Raw genomic sequence first — 27084 nt, 5'->3', positions numbered from 1 at the left:
AGATTATTAATGCTTAACAGATGTGTTGTTGTTCATCATCATTAATTCATGATAATGAATGCATTATCTAACGTTGACTAATGCAAGCCTATTGTAAAATAGAAACCTTATTGTAAATGATGTTTTATAATAGAGTATTTAAAACACAGTAAGTTGTAGAATTAATATTATTTCTGTTATTTCAATTTTTGCATATTTTAGGTTAATACAACATTTTAATTTCACTCATTAAGTTGACCAAGCTTCTTTTCAAAAGATTTTTTATTATTTTCATTAAGATAAATGAACAGCAAGAAGGAACCAAAAAAGGACCACGACAAACAACAAATATTTATGCAAATATTTAAGTCGAAAAATCATCTGAAGAATGTTCAAATTTAAACATGCTGTAATTTCATATATTTAATATAAAATATTTTTGACAAAGACTGAAAACATTCTGTATGTGGCCAAGAGTCACATTCTTTTACCGTTTTTGGCAAACACACAATAATACCACACTTCATGATTGTAAATCACAACCAGTATATGAAAAGTAATGCAAGTGCCATTCGATATATATATATATAAAAAAGATACTGATGCCTGAATAATAGACAGCTGTAAAAGGTAAAGAAACTATGATCGTGGTACTAAATGCAATTTATTAATGCCCGTATAGAATTTAGAACATGTTCATATAGTTTGATGGAATACAGTACACATCTAAATACATTTATATATTCAGAAATTCATAAGAAAATACTGTACAAAAACGAGAATAACTTTGTAAAAACATTTAATATGACAATATAACCTTATTGTATCTCATATCATTTGGTCTGTATTCAAGAGTGATAGACATAAAATACATCATACATCTACATTCATTTCATAACTGACCACCAAAAGGCAACATATCAGCTTCAATATACTCTACTGTACAGCAGGTTTCTTCTTTGTGTTTGCAATAAGGGCATTGAGACCTTGTTCAGCGAGCTTTACTTCGATCACAGTTTAAACTCATAGAGTATGTTGTTATAAAGAATCAATAACGTTATTTGTGAAATATGATGGAAATAGTATAGTAGCAGCCACTAATAAATTTAGCTTCTTACACATTTACATTAAAAATGGAAAGAGGGGCGTTTTAACCAAATAATTTACCTTTCAAATTCTGTTAAATGAAAGCCATTTTAACTTTTTAGAAAGTAACTAGGCTGACTTTGGGCTTTTCACACGGCGATCGACCTGGATAACGTCGTTCTAAACTTACTTTTAACCCCGAGTAAATATTTTTCACTTATAACCAGGTTATGCACCACGTTTACCCGAGCTTACAAAACTTACAACGGAGCATAGCTTGCACTGCTTTTAAGGGTATGTCAGAGGCAAACGTACATTGTGTAAAACTAACTTCATCAATGTTAAAATGGATATTTTGCATCATATTCACGTGCTTTTGACAGTCACGTAAACACCGCATGTAATAACCATAAACAGTTTAAGCATTTGAGGTCACTTTTTTTTTAAATTGTCAAATTGTACCAGACAAGTAAAGCTTGCTTCGCTCCAACCTTTACAGTCCAAAAAATTGTTCAGATTTAGCTATTGACAATATTATTACGCACCAGGCCTACACTTCACTAGCAGGACATGTGCGCACCTTCATCTAATCAAAGACACAGTCAATATTCAAATGAAGAAGTTGACGTGAGGTTTTGAAATTTACCATGTGAAATAATTTCAGGGTTAATTATAATCTCTTAAATTAGTGATAGGCTAATTAATTAATTGATGATTGGTGTGAAACATGGATCAAAATAAACCAGAATTCTGTTCACTCAAGGTTTAGAATGACCCAGGTTTAAATAGTTCTCGTGTGAAAAGCCTACATGTGGCACAGATTAACACAGACTGGCATACTTAATTTAACACGCTTTGGAAGAGTGCATTAGTTCCCATCCACCTTTTTCAGCAGCACTGGTTCTGGAAGTATTTTTCCCATCAGGATTTTTTCACATTAATGGTTAAAGCTTTGTTAAAGCATATACAAGTCAGGCACCAAACAAATCACCTTTGAGGTACTACAATCCCATAAGGCACAGGTGTCAAACTTTCAGAAAGGCTGCAGCTCTGCACAGTTTAGTTACAATCCTAATTAAACACAACTGATCAAACAAATTGAGTCCTTCAGGCCTGTTTGGAACCTAAGTGTGCTAGGTAAGGTAAGTGTGTTGGAACTGATCTATGCAGGGCTGCAGCCCTCTAGGAACTGAGCTGGACACCCCTGCCATAAGGCATGGCGAATTGCAATCAAAGACAATGAAGAAATATTGAATATTTGTTCTGGGAATGGTAAGGTTGGTACTGTAAGGTTAATATATAATAAATTAACAATCCACAAAATGAACATATTTCCCAGTACTGGATTGCAGCTGGAAGGGCATCTGCTGTGTAAAACATATGATGGTGGTTCATTCCACTGTGGCAATAAAGGAGCTAAGCTGAATGAAAATAAATAAAATTTATGTGGGTATCTGCTGCACAAACATAAATAAAACTGTGATATAAAACTCTCAGGCCTGGTCCTTTATCTTTTTTTCATTGCCACCACTCCTCGTTTTATCCTTTTGGAGCTCCTATTTGGGACTTGGGGTGTGCGTGACGCACAAACGCAATCTCACTGCAATTTGTAACATTTTGCTTTACTGGCTAATTTGTATTAAAAACACCTTTTAAAAATCGTACATTTTAATACAAATGAAATAATATAAATTAGCCCTTTTACTGACATTACGTAAAAAAGTTACATTTCCTGGTGAGATTGGGCTGGATGCACATGTACATGTGTTGCTAAATCTGCATTCATCTCTATTAATATTTAATTGTTTTTAAGAGCGTATAGACACTGACAATTGCACTATTCGTGGTACTCATAGATGTGGGCGGAGCTAAAGATATCATTGGACAAGTTTCATTTATCAGCTTTGCTATCAGTATTTCACATACCGATATTTTTTATGAGTGTGGGTTCATTCATTCATTTTCTTTTCAGCTTATTCCTTTTATTAATCTGGGGTCACCCCAGTGGAATGAATCACCAGTGTGGGTTCAACTGAAACATAAATTAGTTTCATTTCAGCCAAAGGGGACCACAAAAATTCAATTTAAGATCCCTCAAACGTTGTCAACCAAGATGGACCAGACAACAAATGGGACAAACGCTGACGGCTACTTTTAGTTTAGAACTGAATAGGATTTACTGTAGATGAGTTATTTTACTCAGAAAAAAAAATCCTGTTGGTCATTATGAATCTCTGATTGGTACAGTATGATGTTTGTACAGCATCATGAATAATAATATAGTTTATCTGCATGAATTCCTGAATGGGATAAGAAGGCCATGGCCATGGTGCTCCACCGGAAAAAGGTGGTTTGCCATCTCCATGTTGGAGTAAAGTCCTTACCCCTAGTGGAGGATTTCAAGTAACTTGGAGTTTTGTTTATGAGTGAGGAAAGGATGGAACATGAGATTGACAGACTGATTGCTGCAACGGCAGCAGTAATGCAGTCAATGTACCTGTCTGTTGTGGTACAGAAGGAGCTGAGACTAAAGGCAAAGCTCTAGATTTACCGGTCAATCTATGTTCCTACTCTCATCTATGGTCATGACCGAAAGAACAAGATCTCAGATACAAGCAGTTGAAATGAGTTTACTTTAAGGGGTGACACAGCGCACCCTTATAGGGCGCTCTGTCACCCGGGAGGAGCTCTGGGGGAAGACCAAGGACACGCTAGAAAGGACTATGTCTCTCAGCTGGCCTGCATGGAACACCTCTGGATCTCCTCGGAAAAGCTGAAGGACGTGTCTGGGGAGAGGGAAGTTTGCATGAATTCCATCATTAACAATAATCGTTTTACTAAAGGACTGAATGTGTAACCAATGGATCCAACAAAAGCATATCAATTAACAACCTCACCACTCATTAGAGGTCTGTTTTATAAAATCAATTTCCCATTGAAATAAATGAACTGGGTTTTTACTTCCAGAACCAGTTGCACTCAATATTAGCAACTTCATTACCTGCTTCCTAAAACAAACACATATATTAGTATAATTGAGTTATTTTATTAACTCTCATTCTTACTACATTCTGTTCTGTCTGTGAGAATGATGTCTTCATGAAGACACAAAACCTAAAACGCCTGAGGAATCTATGCACATGTATCTCTCTCTTACACAGCACAATGAGTGTGAGCCTGCAGAGCTCGGATCTGACTGCTAAAGTACAACAAAATCAAGGCAAACGTTTGTGGACAAATGCTACAACACTAAAACATTAAGTAACATGATCGGCAAACAATGATGGCTTTGTTTGCACTAACAAATAGAGAAAGAGAATGGCTAGATCTCTATAAGATGTATAAAATAACCACGCAATGAAACGTTTCTGCCTTCTAAGGTGCCAAGAACAGACTGAGGTGAGGGCTGGCTGGAAAACTGGCCCAGCGGACCTGCAACCCAAGAATATTGTCCTTCGAATTGGAAGGGCACTGGGTAAGGGGAACTTCAGAGCACCGTGAAGGCCTCACAGGGGCCCGTGCTGAGCTTCATACTTGGTTAAGATGTTTTTGCACCGCCCCAGCTCTTTCCGTAGGTCAGCGACTTCCTGACGGAGGGCCATGTTCTCTTTCTCCAGGAAACCAGCCCGGATGGCAATCTGATTTTCCTTCAGACGCCGAGCATCTCGTGATCTCTTGGCAGCCACGTTGTTCTTCCTGCGCCGTGCCCAGTATTTTTCATCCTGCTCAAAATATGCAGAATAAAAAGGGTGGGGAAGAGATGGGAGCGCCCAGTTACATTATTGTGCGATTAGTATCATTTACTGTTTTTTAATGGATATGGTAACCCTATAAATCCTTATGAATCATAGCTACTACAAAGCCGCTCAATCATTAGGGTTTACATTTTATGAAATAAATGTTTTACTGAACTGTCAAGTTGATTTAGTGCTGAATTAATTTCTACACTGTAAAAATGATATTCAATTAGTCATGACAGGATATGTTTTTAAATCATTGTAACATATTAAACTAGGTTAATCATGTTCTAAGATAATTTTATAAGTTATGCAAAAGCTGTTTTAAGTCCGTTTAACATAATATAAGTACAATGGACTCATACGGTTAATTTGATTCAGATTAAAAATTTAGGGCAATCAGGTTTTTTTACAGTGTAGGGGTATTTTCTTACTCATATTAGGGCAGTTATTATGTTTAGCCATTTTATCTGTGTTTTCTTGTATGTCTTGTATGAAAATGTTTTCATAATGACAGCTAAATACAGCTTTTTTCAAAAACAGCACTTTATAAAAAAATTGTATTCATCTCTGGATTAAAAATTTACAATTGTTATTAAATAATAGGCCTACGTGTTCAAGTAAAACGATGCTATAGTTTTGTTCTGCAAATTACTGATAACATAGATTTTATTACATAAAAACGCCATATTTTCAGATACAAACTCCTAGCCAGAGGAGGGTTCGGGTGGTTCATAAGACGCAGAATTTGTCCCTGCATGAGCTCATTCGTCCTATTTTGACTGCTATGCCATCATAAATTGTGTAAAAAATAACAACAAATAAAAAAATGTAAGTACTGTATTGTGGTTAAATAGAGAAAAGTTTTTACAAGTAACTTTTATTCTAACTCTTGGACCTTGGAGAAAAAAATTACCAATAAAAAGTAAATTTTGAAGCATATAAAAGTAAATTGTATTAGTAATTAGGCTATTGTATCCATGAAATTTCCATCTCTTTTACATGAGAGGCTAAAAAAATTGGGAAGCTCTACATTATTATTATTGTTATTATTATTATTATTATTATTATTATTATCATGCATATTTTTTGTTGTTTTTCAAGTGGCCAAATTCTGACTGAGGAAAGTTGAATGTGCTGGCCAGTTTGTTAACTGCTTAATAAATGACAATACTTTGACGTTTTTAATTTAAAACTTTAACAGATTTGTCTTTTTATCGTATTTGATAAAAATAATATATATAAATAAGTTTTTTTTCCATATTCCTTTATTCTAAATCTTTAGAAAATGCTTTTGTAGATCAAAAAGTGTGGTTATGACCACCTGACAAGCTAATCCAGAAATAAATAGTGCTTCACCAGCATGGACCACGCCTCACTTTGAGCTAGACTTTATTGGGATGTAGGGATAAAGAGATGGTAAAAGAACAGTGGGATGAAGGGGATGGGAAGTTTCAGGATAAACAGTGAACAGATAGGTAGATTGATCGGGTATCCTACGATCATGAGACTCAGAGTGGGGGTATACTGTAATATTTTTTGTAGAGTGATTGGGCCCCCCGATTCGACATAGGAGTAAAGAGAGGGTGATATGACTGAATGGGAAGCAAGGAAATGGAGGGAGGGTGGGTTCAAGAGAAGAAAAGAACTAAAGGGCTGGTCTGCTTTAAATAAGTTTTAGGAAGTAGGTAATTGCTTAAGGAGACAAAGTGAAGTGTGGTTCTGCCGCTGAATCTTTGTTTACAGGTTAACTCCATTTAAAAAGCCACTTAAATGCACTATAACCATTTAAACCATAAATACTTTGTAGTTAAATAGAAAATGAGGCAACTATCTGTAAAAATGGTACACTTTTTGAGAAAATAGAACCACCCCTTTCACCAGGCTGGCAATAGCCCTGATATGTTAATATTCATTAGACAACACAATTCCCGTGTTTACCAAAGAGGAGAGAAATCAATAAATGAAATCCTATTTACTATTTCGTCAAATGCATGATTCCTTTCTTTGTATTTATTCATTCATACTAATAATTTAATTTATCAGGATTTGCAGAGTTAATAGTTTCGACCCAGTAGCCTACAATTAAATCATTTAAAAGGAACCGATGATTGTGACAAATTACTCCACACTTCAGCTATTATTTATGACTGACAGGCAAGCACGAGAGAAAACAGATCTTTATCGTGACAAGTTTTCTCACGCATTCGCTGGCGTGCAATCAGCTTGGAGCAATTTACTATTGCGCAAAGCTCAAGAGGGATCCACTTTTATTCGAACAAATTAAAAAAGACAAATCCTTTAATCCTAAACCCGGCAGAACTGGAGCGCTACCAGGAAAAAAAGGTGATCACGTGGTTCTGGCGGCCGGAGCGGAGGATGAATGAACGGACATAAGCTTCTTAAACTGCTGGCCAGCTGGTCAATGGCGAGGGGTGAAAAGAGTCACCAAACATACACTTTTATGGGCTGAATAGTTACCTTCAAATCATCAGGAATGAAGATTTTGCGTGCTTTTTTGATCATAGGCTGAGGTTTCAACTCTTCTTCGGAGAATTTGCGCTTCCGTGGATCGAAAACCTCCTGTCCAGGGACGCTGGAAAGAGCGAGATCTGCCGGGTCGGGCTCGTAGCTCACCGGAATATGAAGGGCCTCCGGGTCGACTGGACTCGGTGTGTTACGGGATGGAGGCAAAACTGTCAGGAGAAAAGAAATCTATTCATTGTTGACTCCATGCATATCTTGCATGTTAAAGGGTGTTGGGAGCATTTCAATCCACTAGGTGGCGCAGCAGACATTAATATAAGCGAAGTATAAATAGGAAACATTGGTACCTTCAGCACATTTTTATACATTTATATTTCTGTGTATGCATTTTACTGCTATATTGTTCAAAAAATTGTATTATGAATGCATTTAAAATGTTTAATCTATTTTAGCTAATAATAAAATAAAAAGTGAATTAATTTAAATTAATAATTTAAATCAATCACTTGATTAAATTTATTTTTTTGTGCTCATAATTTGTTTTTATTTGTCTTTGAACAACTTTTTAACTTTACTTTTGTAACTTTAAAAGATACATGTGTAAATTATATTAGTATCAGCTGAAAATCTCCAGAATATCTCACTTTATGTATGTATGTGTGTATGTATGTATGTATGCATGTATGTATGTATGTATGTATGTATGTATGTATGTATGTATGTATGTATGTATGTATCTATCTATGTAGTATTATTATGATAAAAACATTTAATGTGGCATCAGTCAAAATAAAATGCTTAAATCACCCTGTGTCCATTTTAGCAGAATTAATCAATATATTCAAGTTTTAATTAAGTTTTTTTTTTTTACATTTTAATTACTTTCAGCATTATTATATTTAATTTAGGTATTTAATATGATAAATTGTTAAATATATATGATGACAATTATAATCATATTACAATGGTAATTGCTTTTTTAAATAAAATGTATATATTATTTTTTAAATGCATATTTTCAAGCTCTAACTAAACAAGATTTCCTCTTACTAAACCCAAACTTATAAAACAACGTAGTTTACTTTATTTCCCCATTAGATGCAAAAATCCTCATACTAGAATAGAAATCATTGCCATTTTTCACATTTTTCCTAACAATGCTTGTTTTTGTTGTTCTGCATTGACCTTTTCTTTCTTTTTTACCATCATAAAGTCTTGCTTGTTAACAGGACTTAACAGTGTATATTTTTATGATCTGTATCTTATCTAATTCATTTCTGCTTCTTGTCATTCCCAGACTGGCTTACAAACAACTTGTTTTGAATATAACAATCTGTACAGTCCAAAAAACAAACACACTTTGAGACTAAAATGAATACTCTGTCTCCCATTTTCCACCCACACATGGTCATATTTAGTGCCATCTGGTTTGGCTGAACATGGCCTTTAAATCTTTTGAGCAGAATGGACAAAACCAGGGTCTAGAAGTGACATTATACCTGATCTGCCGGGGCTGTGGAGGCAGTTTTGAGGAGAAATGGCTGTGTGGATGGAGCGACTACTGAGGTCCATGACTGAGATGGGCCCCTGGGGCATTGAAACCTGTTGCTGCTGTTGTTGGTGCTGCTGCTGCTGCTGGTGATGATGTTGATGGAGGTTTTGGTCATGTTGTGCAGGACTGGAGGGGATGCCGTTTTCAGAGAGAAATTCTTCAAGGTCCATATACTCCAACTGAAAGCTGTCTCCATCGTAAGACAATGTTTTATCCCAAAGCGTTGGCCCTAAGAAAGCAGACTGCGGAGGGTTTCCCTCTTCGTCCAGCTTTTTAACCTTGTCTCTCTCCTTTTCATAGCCTGAAAGAATAGTTATATGTCAAATCTTTTACATCAAGAATAGTTAAAATGAATTTAATAATGTACATACAGTAATTAAGGTGATTTTTAGCTGCAATGCACACTAAAGATAAATATGAAAAAATGTACACTCTTTGCAATAATTTAACAGAGACATTTCTACATTTTAGGACAACTAAGATGGATTTGAAAAATGATTTATTAAAGTTTTAAGATAATTAAAGTGTTTATACTTCTATTACAGTTTATAGTAGCAGTTAAAGCATTGCACTGTAAAAAAGATTTCTCAAATAATAATATTAATATTAGTTTCTCATTTTATTTGCCGTTTCAGCATTGCATAGTAAAAAAGTTAGATTTTAACTTTAATATAATGATTTCTAATGCTCTACTTTTCATTTTGCTTTTTCATTTTTATAATTTTAGCCCAGTTGAAAGGAATTTAAATGTACTTTATTACATTTTCCATAATTGTGGTTTTCATTTAGAATTTTTGTGCGTAGCTGCAATCTTAAGAATGCACTACAAAAATAATACTCTTATAAGGATCTTATTTCCTTTTTCAATTAATTTATTCGTAATGTAAAAATAGCCAAAATGCATTTAAAATCCTGTACAGCATTTTGCATGCATGCTTTAACGTGGTTCAACTTTAGTGTTGCAGCTTCTACAATCTCAGCAATGTACAGTAAAAAACAATTGACAGATCAGATAAAAGGATAAGATTTTTTTGTCGTTTTTCTTATTTTAAGGTTTTTCGTTTCAACAAATTTCTTCAAACTCACAAGTTCCTCAAACACAAAGCTTAATTCTTCAAAATTTGTTACAGTTTATTATTTATATAGAAAACTAATATAAACATAATAAAAACAAAAAACATCCTGTTATTAATATTATTAAAAACATTATTATTATTAAATATAATAATAATAATAATAAATGTAATCTCAGCTGTTATGAATCTACGCTTAGTTTACAAACTAATGGAAGAGACACTTTAATGGCAAACATCAGGCATAAAAATAGTCAAACGAATCTAAGACAGCACAGACAAGCACTTTAACACTGAATATCACATCTAAAACTAAATGACAAGTCCTAACAGCAAAACTAACCAACATTTTAATCTTCAATGTAACAAAGATAAAGTTTTATTCACCTTCATCTTGGTGCAAAGGCAGTTTCAGAGGTTTTTCCAGGAGCGCCTTCAAAACGCCGTTAGTTTGCGGAGGTAGAAAAGCTGGATTCATGGTGAGCTGTCTGGACATAATCTCTCTTATTCCGTAAAAATAATACTTTGAATAGCTGAATTGAAATGAAAAGCTATAACAGGTAAAAAGCGATCATTCGACTAATAACGACAACTGAGAGATCCTGCTCTACAGCACCGGCATAAGTGGCTTGAAGTAGGTGGAGTGCGGGCGCGTGTGTATGTGTGTGTGTGTGTGTGAATAAGAAATGCGATGATAATCACCATGTGTCAAGACTGAGGCATGTGACGTCAAACAGTTGGAGGCGGGGCAAACTGGACACTTTCGCTCCACTTGCTGGATGGCAGTTCAGAGTGTGTTGCCATATCCTCGCATTGCAAATATGCTTTAGACTTTCGATATTACTAGTTTTGTGGTTTTGTTTTAGTCAACATAAAAGGTATAGCCTTGTTCATTCTTAAAAAGGCTTTTAATTGAGGCTACCGAAGATATGGGAGACAATTTTTCTTCAGCAAAGCAAAATGTTTAATATTATATATACAGTGTGTATATACAGAATTATGTATTAAACATGGCACCGTTTTTCTCAGAAAACAAATTTCTAAAGGTGCCGTTGACTTGAAGTTTTCACCAGATGTTGGTAACAACCAAAGAAATACAAGAAAACAAACCTTATTAGTTTACAAATAAAGTTATATGTAATAAATGAAATCACACACACACACACACACACACACACACACACACACACACACACACACACACACACACACACACACACACACACACACACACAAAAACCCTTAGGCTTTTGTCTCCACTGCTAAAGGGTACCTATGTGGAAATGTCACAGTAGGCCTAAAGCTGTACGAGTCGTTCACATATCATATGAGAATCAGTTCAGTTGTAGTAGACATTGTAGTATCAGTAGTAGCAGTCAGTGTAATATCAGTAGTAGTAGACATTGTAGTAGTATCGTGGTCGTGGCTGTAGCAGTAATTGTACAGTAACTTTCTGTAGTAATAGTGGTGTAGTACTTGTGATTTATTATTATTATTGATGTTGTTTGTCATTATAGTTGTCCTTTTTTTCTTTATACTGTAATTATTACCATCATTACATTACTAGCAATTCATTATTATATGTATATATTATTATTGCGATGTAATGTCTTGCTTTGTATTTAAAAATTGCACTTCATTCTTCTAGCTTGTGCATGCACTAGTGACATTTGTCTGTTAACCAATAGTGTTCAGCTGCGCGTCTAGCTCAGTCTTTTGGTACCCTTTTGTCGTGCTAGGTACCCTTTGGAATGGGTACCCAAAAAAGTGGTAGGGTTAACTTTTTGGTTCCTTTTGACAGCGGAAATGGCCATAAAAGCATACCGTACCACTCAGTAGAAACAGACCATTACAAGTTTTTTAGCAACCCTCTGCCTTTCGTCATTCAGTCTAACATCTACACAGGGCCGGAGCAAGCTGAACTGCCGCTCTAGGCAGAGGACAATCACGCCGCCCTCAACCCAAATGTGTAAACGAAAGTGACCGGTTATGAAAATGAAGTGAGGTGTCTCGGACCTCTTTTCCGGCGCACTGTGTACGGATATAACTGAGGACACGCGGGTGATGAGGGAGGTGTCGCGGACACTGCGCTCTTTATTCTGCCGCCCTATGCACGGATATAACTGAGGACGCGCGGGTGTCGCAGACCTCAATTCTGCCGCCCTATGCGCGGATATAACTGAGGACACGCGGGTGCTGATAGAGGTGTCGCTGACGCCGCCCTCTCTATTCTGTCGTCTATGCGCAAATATATCTAAGGACGCGGGTGGTAAGGGAGGTGTCGCGGACATAACTGAGGACGCGGGTGGTAAGGGAGGTGTCGCGGACATAACTGAGGACGCGGGTGGTAAGGGAGGTGTCGCGGACACCGCCCACTCTATACTGCCGCCTAGGTCGCCTCTATAGACGCGCCGGCCCTGCATCTACATTATCAAGATGATGAAGATGAACCAGGGTGGACATTTCAGCAAGACAATGATCCAAAACACAGCCAAGAAAACTCTCAACTGCTCTCAGAGAAAGTGAGAAATAAGGCATAGAATAGCCCAGCCAATCACCTGATTTGAATCCAATAGAAAATACAAAATAAAGATCACATTGGATAGATGAAACCCACAGAACCATCAAGATTTTTACACTGAAGTCTGTGAAAAAAAAAATCACACCTGAGCAATGCATGTGACTTCATTTTATATACGAGAGTCATTCATTCATTTATTCATTCATTTTCTTTTCGGCTTAGTCCCTTTATTATTCCAGGGTTGCCACAGCGAAATAAACAGCCAACTTTTCCAGCACACGTTTTACACAGCGGATGCCCTTCCAGCTGCAACCCATCTCTGGGAAACGTCTATACACACTCATTCACACTCATACACTACGGACAATTTAGCCTACCCAATTCACCTGCACCACATGTTTTTGGACTTGTGGGGGAAACCGGAACACCCAGAGGAAACTACAGCGAATGCAGGGAGTACGAGAGTCATCTTTAAGCTTATTTTTTAGATGTGCAAACATACCCTTAGACTCTGTTTACTTGCTGTCATCCATAATTATAATGGGATAGATTATAGTTCAAAACCTAATATATAAACAGAGTGCTGAATGACTGGTGAATGGTGGATGGTGGATGTGTTTACCCAGCAAGCAAGTCTTACAAATACCTTAGACTGAATTTTACCAGTTTTGACGCAGTTCTTTCAGAATTGTAGTTGTTTTGTATACACACACACAAACAATAACAGGCTAGTTGTTTAACTACTGTTTAAATATTTTTTTTAAATGTTAAGTGCTTAAGTTTGACTAACTTGCTTACATTTATTGAGAGATCTGGCAACACAACAGAGGGTGATGTTTTGCGTTCTGTGAGTAGGCTAGAGTTTGTGCAAGTTCGAAATATGAATATCCATTGAATATCTATTAAGGTTCTATTATTCACCAGCGTACAAAATTCCGAAGCCCGAATCCCAATATCTGGCACTGAAAGGGAAGTTTCCCTCACATGTACACACATGCGGTGGAAAAATCAAATGCTCACAGTCAAATAAAGAGGCGTGGTTTAGTTCGAACTGCACTGCTCCTCTGCTTCTGAAACTACGAGTAGGCTAAGCAAAAACAGAGAGTATTATTATTAGAGAGTATTATACATACATTTTATTGATTTAAGTATGTCTGTGCTTCAGACTTTGATATATTTTTTCATTCTTGTCTACTTTATATGAGTTTACAAAGTTAGCAAACACATTACTTCTTTAATAAGAATGTCACATTTTATCAATAAAAATGTGTCTAAATGTCTTAGCATTACATATAGGCTAGTTGTAATTGTCAGCTTTATTCAGAGTGTTATTTTCACATTGTATTGATAGAATTTAATCTAAATGGCTCTGATATATTCTCAGCATTAAGCAGATGTAAGCGTGCTGCAGTATTATTCACAAATTATGTTCTTAAATAATCTGGCTTTGCATTAACATACCAAGTTAGCAAACATATACTTTTGTAATAAGCAAAGGCAGATGTATTCGAGATGTTTTTACATTTCATTGATTAAAAACGTGCATGTGACATATTTATCTGCTTTACATTAACAAAAAAAGTTAGCAAACACACATTGTTTTGTAATAAGTGATTAACAAATGTAGTTAGAGAGTATTGAACACACAGAGTGGTATAAATGTGTTTGCACCAGCTTTTAAGATATTTTCACATTTGTCCTGTTTCTTCCAAGGCTAAATGCACAGTCTGACCAACCTCCTCTCAGTAGAAAACCTAACTATATGCAAACTATAGGCATATAGGCAAACTATTAACTACATAGGCAAAAAGTGTCCAATTTGTATACATTGAGGATGAGCAAAATGCAATAGTATCTGACGACACTAAATCATTCATTTTCTTGTCAGCTTAGTCCCTTTATTAATAAGAGGTCGCCACAGCGGCATGAACCGCCAACTTATCCAGCAAGTTTTTACGCAGCGGATGCCCATCTCTAGTAAATATCCACACACACACACACACTACGGACAATTTAGCCTACCCAATTCACCTGTTCCACATGTCTTTGGACTGTGGGGGAAACCAGAGCACCCGGAGGAAACCTACGCGAACGCAGGGAGAACATGCAAACTCCACACAGAAACTGAGCCAAAGCTCAAACCAGCGACCCAGCTACCTTCTTGCTGTGAGGCAACAGCACTACCTAATGCGCCACTGCTTCGCTGACTACATTAAATCAAAGTTATGAATTGCTTTTACTCAAAAGTGAGTACAGATAAAAATTTGCAAGCCACATATTTAATAAATTATTACATTTCATTCTCTACATTAGTTTACAAAACCACTTGCTGCATTAACTACAAAACTGTTATTGTTCAAATATTTAATTATATGATTAATTCATACCTTGATTTCTTCAGGTTAAGCTGGATTTGGAGATCATTGTATTCCTGCTGAAAAAAAGAAACATAAATATTCAAAGACACTCTGATTTATTGCACTACAAGTAGGCCACCATTCAAATGTTACAAACCTAAAACAAAGCGCAACATTACATTTACTTTTAGTTATTTAGCAGATGCTTTTGTCCAAAGCAACTTACATCTGAGGAGGCATTCAGCGATTCAACAAGAAATGCTAATTATACAAAGGAACTGTTACTGTCATGCCTACTTAGCAGGCATGAGCCAGTAAAAGATTCTGACAGTATGATAAGCTTGGATGAAGACTTCACTGTTTCAAGGTATGGTGACTACTGCTTTAAAATATATCTTTTTAAATGTCTGGGTTAAACGGCAATTTTTTTTTTTCCTTTTGGACACAATATTTTTTTTTTTTTGAGAAATATTTAAAATATTTTGGAAAAGTAAATATGTCAGGATAAATGAGTTATTGACTCCTGCTGTCTTCATTTGTTTCAAAAACAAATTTTTAAAAAAGAATTTAAAATGGCATCTTTATATATCTTTTCTGTTGAAGATACTGTTGTCCTGAAAAAGGTAAATAAAAAATTGTACACATACCTTAGGAACGGTATTGCAGAAAATTTTAACGGTTTTAAACTTGACTTTTCTAAACCGCTGTATACCTTGAAAACTGTTATCGTCCCATGCCTTGTGCTCAGAGAATTAAGTACTAGAGTTAGGAAGGAAAAGTGTTTCTTTTTTGTTTGTTTTTTAATAGAAGAATGCATCTACAGGTGGTTTGTCACGCCCACTCACCTGTGTGAAGCACACTTCATAAATGCACTTTATATATATATTTTTCTTTTAAACCCATGATCATTTCATATCAACCAAATGAACCCAATAAAATTACATTGATAGCCTTTAAAACAATTAAGTCAAGGTTTTTATATGTATATGTTTTTTCTTCAGCAGTTATTTTGGAAAGATATACTGTAGGTAGTGAGTCAGCAAAAAAATCAATATTAAAAGGTGGTAGATGTGTTTAAAAATGTTTCAGAATGATTTTTAAGTCAATAGTATGGCTATTATTGAAGCACCAGCATAGTTTCATATGTACTTTCATATATTCCATTGTCATTATATAGGTGGTTAGAACAATGCGTCACTAGTAAACAGACGGGTGTAACCTGCAATCACAAAAACAAGCTTAAACACCCTCCCAAAAATGATTTTAACTTAAGGTATGCCTATACTGTTCTCATAACCTAATCCACCTTTTATGAAGCCACCTAACCTTTCAACAAATTACAATGAGCACCCTTGACTTTAATTAGTACTATTGGTAATGCTTCATAATAAGGTTGTAGTTTACTATTAACAAACAATAAACAACATATCTATTACAGTGTTTATTCATTATTGTTAACAAAAATAAAGTTGTTCATTGTTAGTTCATGTTAACTTATGGTGCATTAACAAATCGTCACCTTGGAATTATAAGTTCTGTCTGCGTTCTGAATGATTTTGAGAAATTGAGCTTCAAAGTTTTTGCATTCGATAGCAAACAGTTTGTGTGTAACATTTGCTTTTTTAATTAAAATGTCTTAAAATGTAAACAACTTATAAAAACATCCCCTAATGTAAATAAGTTGTCATTTAAAAAGAATATGTCAATAACTCAATTTTGACAAAAAATGTCAGATAGAACTTTATAATTCTAGGGTGACGAAATGTTAACATGAATTTGGATTTTAATAATGCATTAGTAAATGTTAAATTATGATTAGTAAATGCTGTAGCATTGATTATTATTATTCTATATTAAATACATGAACTAACATTAAGCAGAATTAAATAAGCAGAACAAGTACATACATGAAAATAACAGAGGCCCAATCAAAATTCTTTCAAATTTGTAAATTTGGATTTTGAACTTAACCTCTAATTCTAATAATAAAAAAAAAACTAAATAAATAAGTGGTTCTACCTTGCAAAACATTATTTGAAACAAGAAAATACAAATAGTTTTATACAGTAGTTATACTGTAAAAGCTAAATTACATATTATTTATTACATTTTCTATATTTAATGTGTTAACAAGTTACATTCAATGCTGATTTATGCCATATATTAAGACAAAAAGTTTTTATAGTTCAAGAATAAAAGTCAGTTCTAAATATTTTGTCCAATGCAGATGTTCATTTTAGTTAGACATACAATTAATTTTTTTTTGCTGAAAGCATTTACTGTTATTTACCACTGTAATAGCTATTGTAATTTAAGACATGCTCCTGACTACATTTCAGATTTAAAACATTTAAATAAAACCATGCAAAAACTCTTTAACAACTTAAAATGGCTCTAAAACATCAAAACATCATGTTGACTGACTTTTTTTTAATCCATGATGGCGCCAAGCATGGCCACCATGTGCAAGCTCCCAGCAAACCTAAGCTTTTCACTCTTTATAGTACAAATGCTGCTGATAATGTGACAATAAAAGTGATTTGATTTGACTTTTTACCTTTTTTTACTTCCAGAACTAGGAGTTTATTAACTTTAAATTTGTGAATAAGTGTTACATTTTGGGTTTACCTTCCTATGTGAAATGGAAATTTCAAGACAATAGTATAACAATCTTTATTTGCCAGAACTATGATTTTTAAAACAGACGTAATATCCCTTATCTAGAATCTGAGATGATCCTGATTGGTCCACCTGTGTGTATTCAAAATGCTGATCGGCTCACAAACAGAACCATGTGGAACCAAATTAGAGTTCAACTTCTTAGACAGAACTCTTTGTTTTAAAGAGCCTTAACCTTTCGGGTTATAAAGAGATCCCAAGATTTACAAAACACCCCCAAAATCTAATCAAAATGTAAACAAGTTGCCACAAAATAAGAATATTTAAAGATGGGGTCTCAATTTAAAAAAAAAAAAAAAAAAAAAAACTATATAGCTTTCAGTTATGCTCAGACTTAAGTTCCCTCTTCAGTATCTATTTATTTAGTTATTGATTATAATAGTCTTTCTCTCTCTCTTCACTAAAAAACTGTTGTCTGGATTAAAGTAGATTGCACATGTTCCTGTCAAACTCACTACACTGTAAAACAATATATAAATAATCATGACAACATTTAATAAGTTTATTATAAATTAGCCATGTTTCCTAATTTCTTAAGTCATTTTAAGTTAGTTTAATGTGATGGAAGTTTAAAGTATTATTTTGATAATTATTTCTAAGGACATTTTAATGAGAACACTGACTTCCTTGTAAAATATCATATAAAAAACATCAAATCTGAAAGAATAACCAGAAGTGTAATCTGCTGTATGTTATCTATATATACTGTAAAAACACAGTCAGAGGAGAGGAAGTGCACAGTAAAGCGAGTGATTTACAAGCGTGAAAAGGCGAATGGATTTTCTATAGAACTAGTCTTTCTTCTTTTTGTTACCTTGGGAACTGGTTGCTAAAGCAGTCAGACGTGACGTCGCTCTTCAGGAAAGTAGGCCACGATGAGCCGCTCCTCCTCTAATGTGGAACAACTAAACCACATGCTGGAACATGTGGAGCACAAACTGTAAACACACCACAACTAGTTAAAAAAAAGACAGAAAGTGGTAACTTGTAATTCATTGATTGCCATTACTCTCATCTTGCTAATATTTCTGAAAGGACATGTCATACTCAAAGTCAATAAAGATCCCTCTAAAAATTTCTTTCACTGCTTGTTCAAACTATTGTCTGTATTTAAAATAAGCTAAATCAACACCATTCTTGAGTTTTTTGGAGACGATTTAATTGTTTATTGTAAATCCACTTAAATATGTAAAAGCTTTTAAGTTAACTTAATTGATTTGTGTTGGAACAACATGAAGGGAATTGTGTGGAACCCAGCATTTTATACAGTGATGTCTAGACTGTTTATTTCTGGGAATTTCAAAATAGAAACAAACAATCCCGCATACTATCAATACACTGAAAAAATTAGTTAGCTGTTTGTTCAAACTACTTATTTAAAATGAGCTAAAACCAACACAATTTAAAGTTCAAAGAGTCTAGTTTTTTGTTTAATTCACCTAAATTTGTAAAATTGAATAAGTTAACTGTACTTGTTCACAATGAACTCATTAACAGAACTTATTCACACAAATCAATTGTGTTGGCACTCTTTACAGCATAGGTGTCAAACTGGATTCCTGGAGGGCCGCAGCTCTGCACAGTTTAGCTCCAACCTCAATCAAACACAGTTGATCCAACTAATCAAGGTGTTCAAGACTACTAGACAATTTGTGAGCTGGAGATGGTTGGAGCTTGAGCTGCAGCCTTCCAGGAATCCAGTTTGAGACCTATGCTGTAAAGAATTTCAACACAATAGATTGAGATCATTTGAGTTTGACAGTGCACTTGCTGTATGAATAATTTATTATATATGATGTTTCCATCACATGACCTTCATCTTTTGCAGATTTGCACATGGTGATTTTCTTATGCACCTTTCGATGCTTCAGGTGGGGCGAGTTTACTTGATTGAATTTCAAAAGGAAAATCCTAACTTAAGGTGAGATCATCAAATTGCTGAATCTTCAGCAGCAGTGATTTTTTTATTTGTGAATTGTGTCTTATAGGGACTGTTTCAGCATAGAAAACAATTCTGGTTTTTAATGGTGTATATGCACACCGACATTAATTTCAGTTAGCCAGCCCCAGCCAGGGCTTCCGGTTAATTGTTATCCCATACAAAATCACTGCTTTTCAGATCTGATTTCTTTAAAAAACAGCAATCTTCACTGCCTGGCTGATATAAAGTGGGTATCAGACCAAAACAAAAAGCATTAGCCTGTTGCTAATGATGGCGCCTGTCTTTCATCCTTTTTATGCTTTATCAACCAAATGGATGCTTAAGTCTATTTAACTGATTATATTGTAATTATGATACAACATCAATGCTGTAAAAGGAAGCTTTTAAATTAAAAATAGTCACATAAAACTTTCACCGGAAGTTTATCACTGGCTGAAAAACACTAGCTGTGCATAAGGCCCATTGCGTGTTATTACAAATTATTATTATTATTATTAAAATAACACACGAATACTTTCAGAAAATAATTTAAAATTAGAGAATTTAATTATTCCTTTTGCACAAAAATATCCTAATATATTAAATATAATATGAAAACTTATATTATTCAATTATTATTATAACAGATCTGCAAATACAGTTTGTACATACAGTATAGTTTGGGTACTGGTAAGATTTATACAGTCTTTAAAATGGGAAAATAGTAATATAACAGTAAAGTTTTGAAATGTAAGATACCATTTAAAATAACACTTTTCTTTTTAAGAATATAAAAAATGCAAGTATTTATAAGCACAATGCTAAAGCCATTAATTAGATGCAGAGATGGGTCAATCATGGTGGGCAGGTCAATCCGTGCTTTTGAAAATACTATTTGTTAGGTCAGTCGATCGGTCAGTCAGTCAGTCAGTCAGTCAGTCAGTCAGTCAGTCAGTCAGTCAGTCTGTCACTCAGTCATTTTGTCAATCAATCATTCAGTCAGTCAATTAGTCAGTTAACAGCGGCCTCTGGTAGATTCGCCTAAACATAAACTGTACAAAAAAAAAAAAAAAAAAAAAAAAACGTAGCTCCTGGGACATATTTGGCACTCTCTAGAAATGTATATAGAGGTTTGTTTTCAGAAAGAGCCTTTTGTTTTGTAAGTAATAAAGGTATATAAAATAAGATAACTTTTTTCTAAATATATAATAACAGCAAGAAAGGCAATGCTGGAAAGTTTCAACTGTATTGGTTAATAAATCATCTTTGTTTTTTGTTTTTAATTCAGAATATTTTTACCTATTTTATATTACATTACTCTGGAATATAGGGAAGTAAAAAGTAATTATTTTCTAGGACATACTTTAAATATCAAAAACTGAAGCCATAAATTCTAAATATGACCAAAAAAATTAGCAACATCTAAACCACTTTGGTTTAATTGAACAGGATTTCATTGTATTATTTATATGTTGTTTTTACATATTCTATTGATAGTTTTTATATTATAGTATTAACGCTGATGGGTCATCCTGTATAATACTGAGAATTGTTTGTTTTACTTTTCTATGTAATATCAGTGCAACAGTTCATAGTTATAATTTAACTCAAGATGTAATTTCCTTTATCAATGGACTGTTTTTCTATCAGATGCAAGGTTGGCAAGCATATTAACCTTAATGTGATTTGAAATTTCCTGGAAGAATATATAAATATAAATAAATAAAGTATATATTCTTTATATTCACACAGTGCCTGTATCTATTTTTCTTGCCGAGGGTGTGAAGTGTGTGTGTGAAGTGCACACTCAGCCAGAAATAGACAGATTTAGGGAATATCCTTTCAAAAGGCCACAATGCAGATGGACTTTTTCATCTGATCTTTAATAGAACCACAAAAGTATTCACACGTTAAAGGAGAAACATAGATCTTCATAATCTACCGTAAACAGTCTAACTTTACGCTGTTAGGCAAAGTGAATGCACAACAAAGCAAATGCCATGTTGTGTTGTTTTTTCTTCAATAAATTATACACATAAGGCTTAGGGTACGTCAAACTCACATTTCTAACGGAAGCGCAGAACTAATTGCACATGCAAGAGAAGACACTTTCACAGTTATGCATAACACCGAGATAGAGTCCACTAAGGAGAACAGCAGAAATGATAAAAATGCATATTTACTGTACTCTACACTAACATTGGCACCCTTGCTACATATGAGTAAAGAAAGCTGTGACAAAAATGTCTGGAATGGACACTGTTTAAACTTTTGCTCAATATATTACCAAAAAAACCCTGTCTTATTAACAACAACATTTTAAGTTTTATTAAAAACAAAATATCTTTGTTAAATGTGCCTGCCACCATATTTATATATATGAATTAATGAGGAAAATATTTTTGAAATATCTTCCCATAAGTATTCATTTATTTTTTAGTACAACTGGGTTGACCAAAAACCAGACATTGTTCATCACAACCCAGCAGGTACAGGACGTCAACATGATGTCAGACTGATGCTGTACCCCAATGTCGTGGGAACATTGCATTTTGGGCGAAAATTAATTTTTGGTTGACGTCAAAACCGAAATGTCAATGTCCAACAGTGGATAAATGTTGAATTTAGTTTTTTTTTCAATGTAACCTAAAAACAAACCCAAAATCACCATCTAATGATGTTACAGCTTGACATTGTGTGGTCGTTACCACTATGACGTCAGGCAGATGTTGGATTTTGGCTGTATATGTAAGTATTTGACATCAATATGGTTTGATATTTTGGCTCGACATCAGATTTTGGTCACTTTTGTTTTCCTCCTGCTGGGAATAGGTAAAGCCAAGAAAAAACGTAGCTGTAACAAAAGTGTGTTTAGCTTCGCAAAATTAGAGGTGGCTTTAAGAAAATACCAAACGGCCGCTTTCAAAGCATTGCTTCATAAAGCTTTGAATCTCTACAAATCTTTTGTTTTGAATCAAAATCAAATAATTTCAGTAACAGGGTTTCTTTACATCATTGTTTTAAAACAATTAAAAAATTGGGGTGGGGGGTGGGGAGAGGTTAGATGGGGGTCTGTGTAATACCATAAAATCCACATGAATCAGGCAAATTTACTAAAATCACCCCCAGTAGCGAATCACTCAACAGGTTTCATAGTATTTACCTGACCTCAGATCTGTTTTATGAGTTTGTATATGTTTTAATGAGATCTGTTAAATGAAAAAGAACAATACTGGTTGGTAGTCTCTTGTTCAGTTTAGCAGAGCCTACAATGGAAAAACCTTGTCTTAACCTTGAAAATTGATCAATAGACACTAAATATCAAATGATATTAGATGACAAGCTAACTGCGTTTGATAGCTTGGTTTCAATTTTACATTTGTAGTGTTTTGCCTGCATTTTTGTTGCATTTATACTTGGAATGCACCAATTTTTGGATGCAAAAAATTGTCAGCTGAAAAGGGCATTTTTCCGTTTTCAGTCGAAAGAGATAAAAGGACAAAAATATGCACCATAGTCATTGTTTACAATAGCTCAAAATTCTGCACTTTAGATCTTCCGTTCATGATGCCATACAGTTATCTATGCATGAAATTGCACATGCTGAAAATCAAAGTCTGCTCAAATTACAAACATTTCTACTTAGTAATTATACAGTACCTGCTGTAGTCATGATTGCACTATTAAAATAACGCCTCTCGAATCCTTTACTGTTAATTAAGTTGTGGTTATTTTGCTTGCTTGTTTACTTGAAGTCAGTGATCTCATCTACAATCTTATGAAGTCTAACAAAATTATGATATTTATAAAAGTAATTTATTCTAATACCTAATAATATACATTGCTAATTTAATTGTTTTGAACAGCAGGTGTTTTGACTAGCATGTGACATTTCGAATGCTCTGGAACAGGTAATAATTTTGCGAAACAATGGGTCCTATCATTTAAAGCGTTGAAAATCTTCGTTTCTCCCATCACTATTGTCAACATGATGGTTCCAGTGAAAATAAAAGTTCCCAGAATCAAAATTAAAACCCAACATGACCAAAATCACCACAAATCATTTGAGAGTGTTTGAAGAAAAAGGCTTCTAAAACAAGTCAAGCATCTTTGTTTTTTTCTGTTAATATTTCGAACAAATCTTTGCTCATATTTGCCAAGGGTGCCAATGTTAGTGGAGGGAACTGTAAATGGAGAACAATTACGTGCAACGATTCCCAGAGCTTAGCTGCTGCGAGGAAGTCTGAAAAAGTAAACAAATTCCAGTTTCAACAAATCTACGAACAAATGTTTTCAGCAAGCGCAGCAAACACAAGCTGAATTGAATGAACATCACAGAAAGCGTCCATCCTGACCAACTCACCGCATTCCTCCAAAAGTTCCTGCTTCACCTAAGAGGCCACTTTTTTTTTTTTACTTCAAACAAGTGCAGTTCTGTTGAACTTCTGAAAAGTCGGAAGACAGATCAAGTCTGTCCATTGTTTTCATCAAGGTGCAGAATAAAAAGAGATCAACGTATGATGGGAAACTCCTAAAATGTCAGAAAAACAGACATAAACACATTGAAAACTCCAGACTCCAATGTGAATTCTCAAGCCATCAATGAGCTTTTTGAGAGTCATTGGGACGGTTTTATATTGATGCCTATTTCAACATCTTCTGTACTGTATGTTGACAACCATTGACAATGAAGGTGGAGGCATTTTCTACGATGCACATGCAGTTTTTTTTTTTTTTTGCTGCTTTGTTTGGGTTGTTGTTGTCGTTTTTGGGATTCGGTCTAGGCGGTAAATTCTGGAGAGTCCAAGGTTGGATGATCGCTAGTTCCTGGATCTGACAAACCCAAAGATCTCGTCACTGGGTGCGTCCATGATGTTGTTTGAGTTATATGGCTGGAGGAGAAAACAGACAATAAATAGTTATAATAAATTAATAATTATTAATAGTTTATAAAAATATAATAATAGAATAAAAAGAATAGAATAGAATAAAAAGTCTCTTATGCTCATTAAGACCACTCGCATTTTATGCAAACAAAAAAGTAATTCTGTGAAACAGTATGTATGCTAATTAAAATAACACTTTGAAATGTAACTTTTTAGGTATTTTATGCAAGCCCATATTTTTTTATATGAGTTTGATGTGAATAACCCCTTCCCAAAATAACACACAGTAGAAGTCAGAATTATTAGCCCCCTTTGATTTTTTTCTTTTACAAATATTTCCCAAATGATGTTTAACAGAACAAGGACATTTTCACAGTATGCCTGATAATGTTTTTTCTTCATGAGAAAGTCTTATTTGTTTTATTTTAGATAGAATAAAAGCAGTTTTAAATTTTTAAAACACCTTTTTTAAGGAAAAAATTATTCGCCCATTTACGCTATATATTTTAGATAGTTTACAGAACAAACCATTATTATCCAATGAATTGCCAAATTACCCTATCCTGCCTAGTTAACCTAGTTAAGCATTTAACATTTTAAGTGTAGATGGAAGTGGAAATAGTAGAATAGAAGTGTCTTGAAAAATATCTAGTAAAATATTTTTTACTGTTATCATCGCAAAGATGAAATAAATCAGCTATTAGAAATGAGTTATTAAAACTATTATGTTTAGAAATGTGCTAAAAAAATCACTCTGTTAAACAGAAATTGGGAAAAAAAATAAACCAGGGGCTAATAATTCGGGGGGCTAATAATTCCATATTCAACTGTATATGAAAAGACTGAATACACAAAATAATGATACGTTCAGTCAAAATGATCAATAAAATAATATTATCCTTTACTATTACTTTAATCTTATACTACAGGGCTATAGTACTATAATAACCTTAGTATAAGTAAAAAAAAAAAAAAGGCCATGGTCCATTGAATTATTAGCAAGGTAAAAAAAAATCAATACCCCTTTTATCAATATATTTTCTTTTCTACATACAGCATAAACTGGACCAGTGCTTATGATTTTGTAGGTTTCTGAAAGCCCCTTTTGATCACCAGGTTAGCATTGATTTAACACAGTACAAACCGTTATATAGTAAAATAGATATATATTATTACAAAATAACACTTCTTATTTTAAAATCTAATTTAGTCATTTGATTCAAAGCTGACCTTTCAGTATCTTAGTTCAATCTTATCTTTAGAAACTGATCTGAAATGCTGAATTATAACTAATCGTGTTATTAATTTCTATAAAAATATGAATTAAAACAACTTATATGATTTTAAGTTGTTTAATTTAAATGAAATTACAACAAGTAAATAAATATATATAATACAGTGCTTTCAATGTTTAAAATATACTATGATGAAATATACAATGATGTGTTTTTTATCACATATAATATGTGATGAAACACATCATTTAAACACATCACATAAATAGTTAACTACTTGCGAAAAACAAAACATAATTCATTTTTAACAATAATTGTATTTATTATGACACTTATACACTTTTTTCTTTTTGATTGGTTAAAGTAAAAAAAAAAAACTGTAGAAATAAAAAAGAAATCCACTATTTCTCGTACTTTTATACTATTGAGGAGCCATGTGCACCCACTGACAGGTAAAATCTCTCTCTCTGTCAAGTTCAAAACAAACTTGAATGCCAAAGCATTTTAGATCTGTACATTTGAAGTCAAAATTATTAGCCTCCCTTTGATTTGATTTTTAAAAATATTTCTCAAATGATGTTTAACAGAGCAAGTAAATTTTCACAGTATGTCTGATAACATTTTTTAATAGAATAAAAGCGGTTTTTAATAATAAAAAAAACATTTTAAAGTTTTATACATTAAACATTTTAAGGTTAATACCCCAAAAAATTATAATAATTACAATGTGTAGATTATTTTAATAAGGCAAATGCACTGATTATCCTATTCTAATGGTTTACATATAGGATATTTTGCAGCCAGTTTAGACCCGTTTTTTCGTCCTTTCCGAATACATAGTAAAGTTTTCTGAGTCGTTTAGATTCAAGAATGAATTATTGAATGTTTCACTTGCTCTCGCGACTGTGCGTGTGCTGTCAGCTGTGAAGCCAAGCAAAAGTAAGCTTAAATAAAAAAGATAATTCAAAATTGCATACGATTAACCACAGCTTTTAGAAGCAAAAGTCAAATTCAAGTTTTACAGTAGAAACCCTGGCCAGACAAAGGAGTGTATCTGTGGGTCTGCAGAGCGTGGGAGTGCACACACAATCAAACAGGTAAACGAAAGAACATTTTTCAGTACTTAATGGATCGTGGATGTTTGGTTATATTAGGCAGATAAAAAATTGTGAAAAAATTGTGTAAATATACACAAAATATTAACGGTTTATGGTGTTTTACCAGGATTCTTTAATGAATAAGCTTAAAAGATCAGCATTAATTGTTTTTTGCAACAATTTAGAAAGTATTTTCCTCAAATAAATGCATTATTGTGGAATAAAAGAGCACATTTGTTTAAAGCACAACCTTCCTGAGCTCAAACGGTTGTACAGTGAATAAAGTACATCTACAAGCATGCACGGGCCATTTGTGGTGTTGAGATGTGGGTGTAATAGAGAATGCTGGTCTCCTGGGTGTGGTGTTGCGTGCCACTTCACAAACTCGCAAAAGAGTGATGGATGTCTGTGATTTAAACTGAGCTGTTTTGAAAGTTATGCAAATCAAAGAGCAAGCTCATGGGACAGAAAGGT

At 34.0% G+C, this 27084-nt stretch overlaps 2 protein-coding genes across 4 annotated transcripts in view; both read right to left on the bottom strand.

The window, feature by feature from the left end:
- Nucleotides 1-243: 243 nt before the first annotated feature.
- On the bottom strand, nt 244-10584 carry hlfb (HLF transcription factor, PAR bZIP family member b). 2 transcript variants are annotated; one of them, XM_087275133.1, is made up of 4 exons: nt 10302-10584; nt 8789-9142; nt 7284-7498; nt 244-4790 (listed from the first exon to the last, which is right to left on the bottom strand). In XM_087275133.1, exons 1-4 carry the CDS (start codon nt 10408-10410, stop codon nt 4572-4574), a joined length of 897 nt encoding a protein of 298 aa, XP_087131259.1. In that variant the 5' UTR covers nt 10411-10584; the 3' UTR covers nt 244-4571. The 2 variants fall into 2 exon arrangements, with proteins under 2 accessions (XP_087131259.1, NP_001183988.1); NM_001197059.1 differs by having other exon boundaries at nt 4572-4787; nt 10302-10410.
- Nucleotides 10585-21256: 10672 nt separating this feature from the next.
- Nucleotides 21257-27084, bottom strand: part of stxbp4 (syntaxin binding protein 4) — an 80866-nt gene continuing 75038 nt past the window's right edge. For both annotated transcript variants that reach the window (XM_087276573.1, XM_087276574.1), the window contains exon 24: nt 21257-24284. In XM_087276573.1, coding sequence (XP_087132699.1) covers nt 24173-24284 — 112 coding nt within the window. In that variant the 3' untranslated portion in view covers nt 21257-24172. The remainder of the gene's footprint in view (nt 24285-27084) is intronic.

The sequence above is a fragment of the Danio rerio genome, chromosome 12 (genome assembly GCF_052040795.2).
Source record: "Danio rerio strain M-AB ecotype USA chromosome 12, GRCz13ab, whole genome shotgun sequence".
Classification (NCBI taxonomy): Eukaryota; Metazoa; Chordata; class Actinopteri; order Cypriniformes; family Danionidae; genus Danio; species Danio rerio.
The sequence above is the reverse complement of the archived record's forward strand: the minus strand, read 5'-3'. Positions and strand labels throughout refer to the sequence as shown.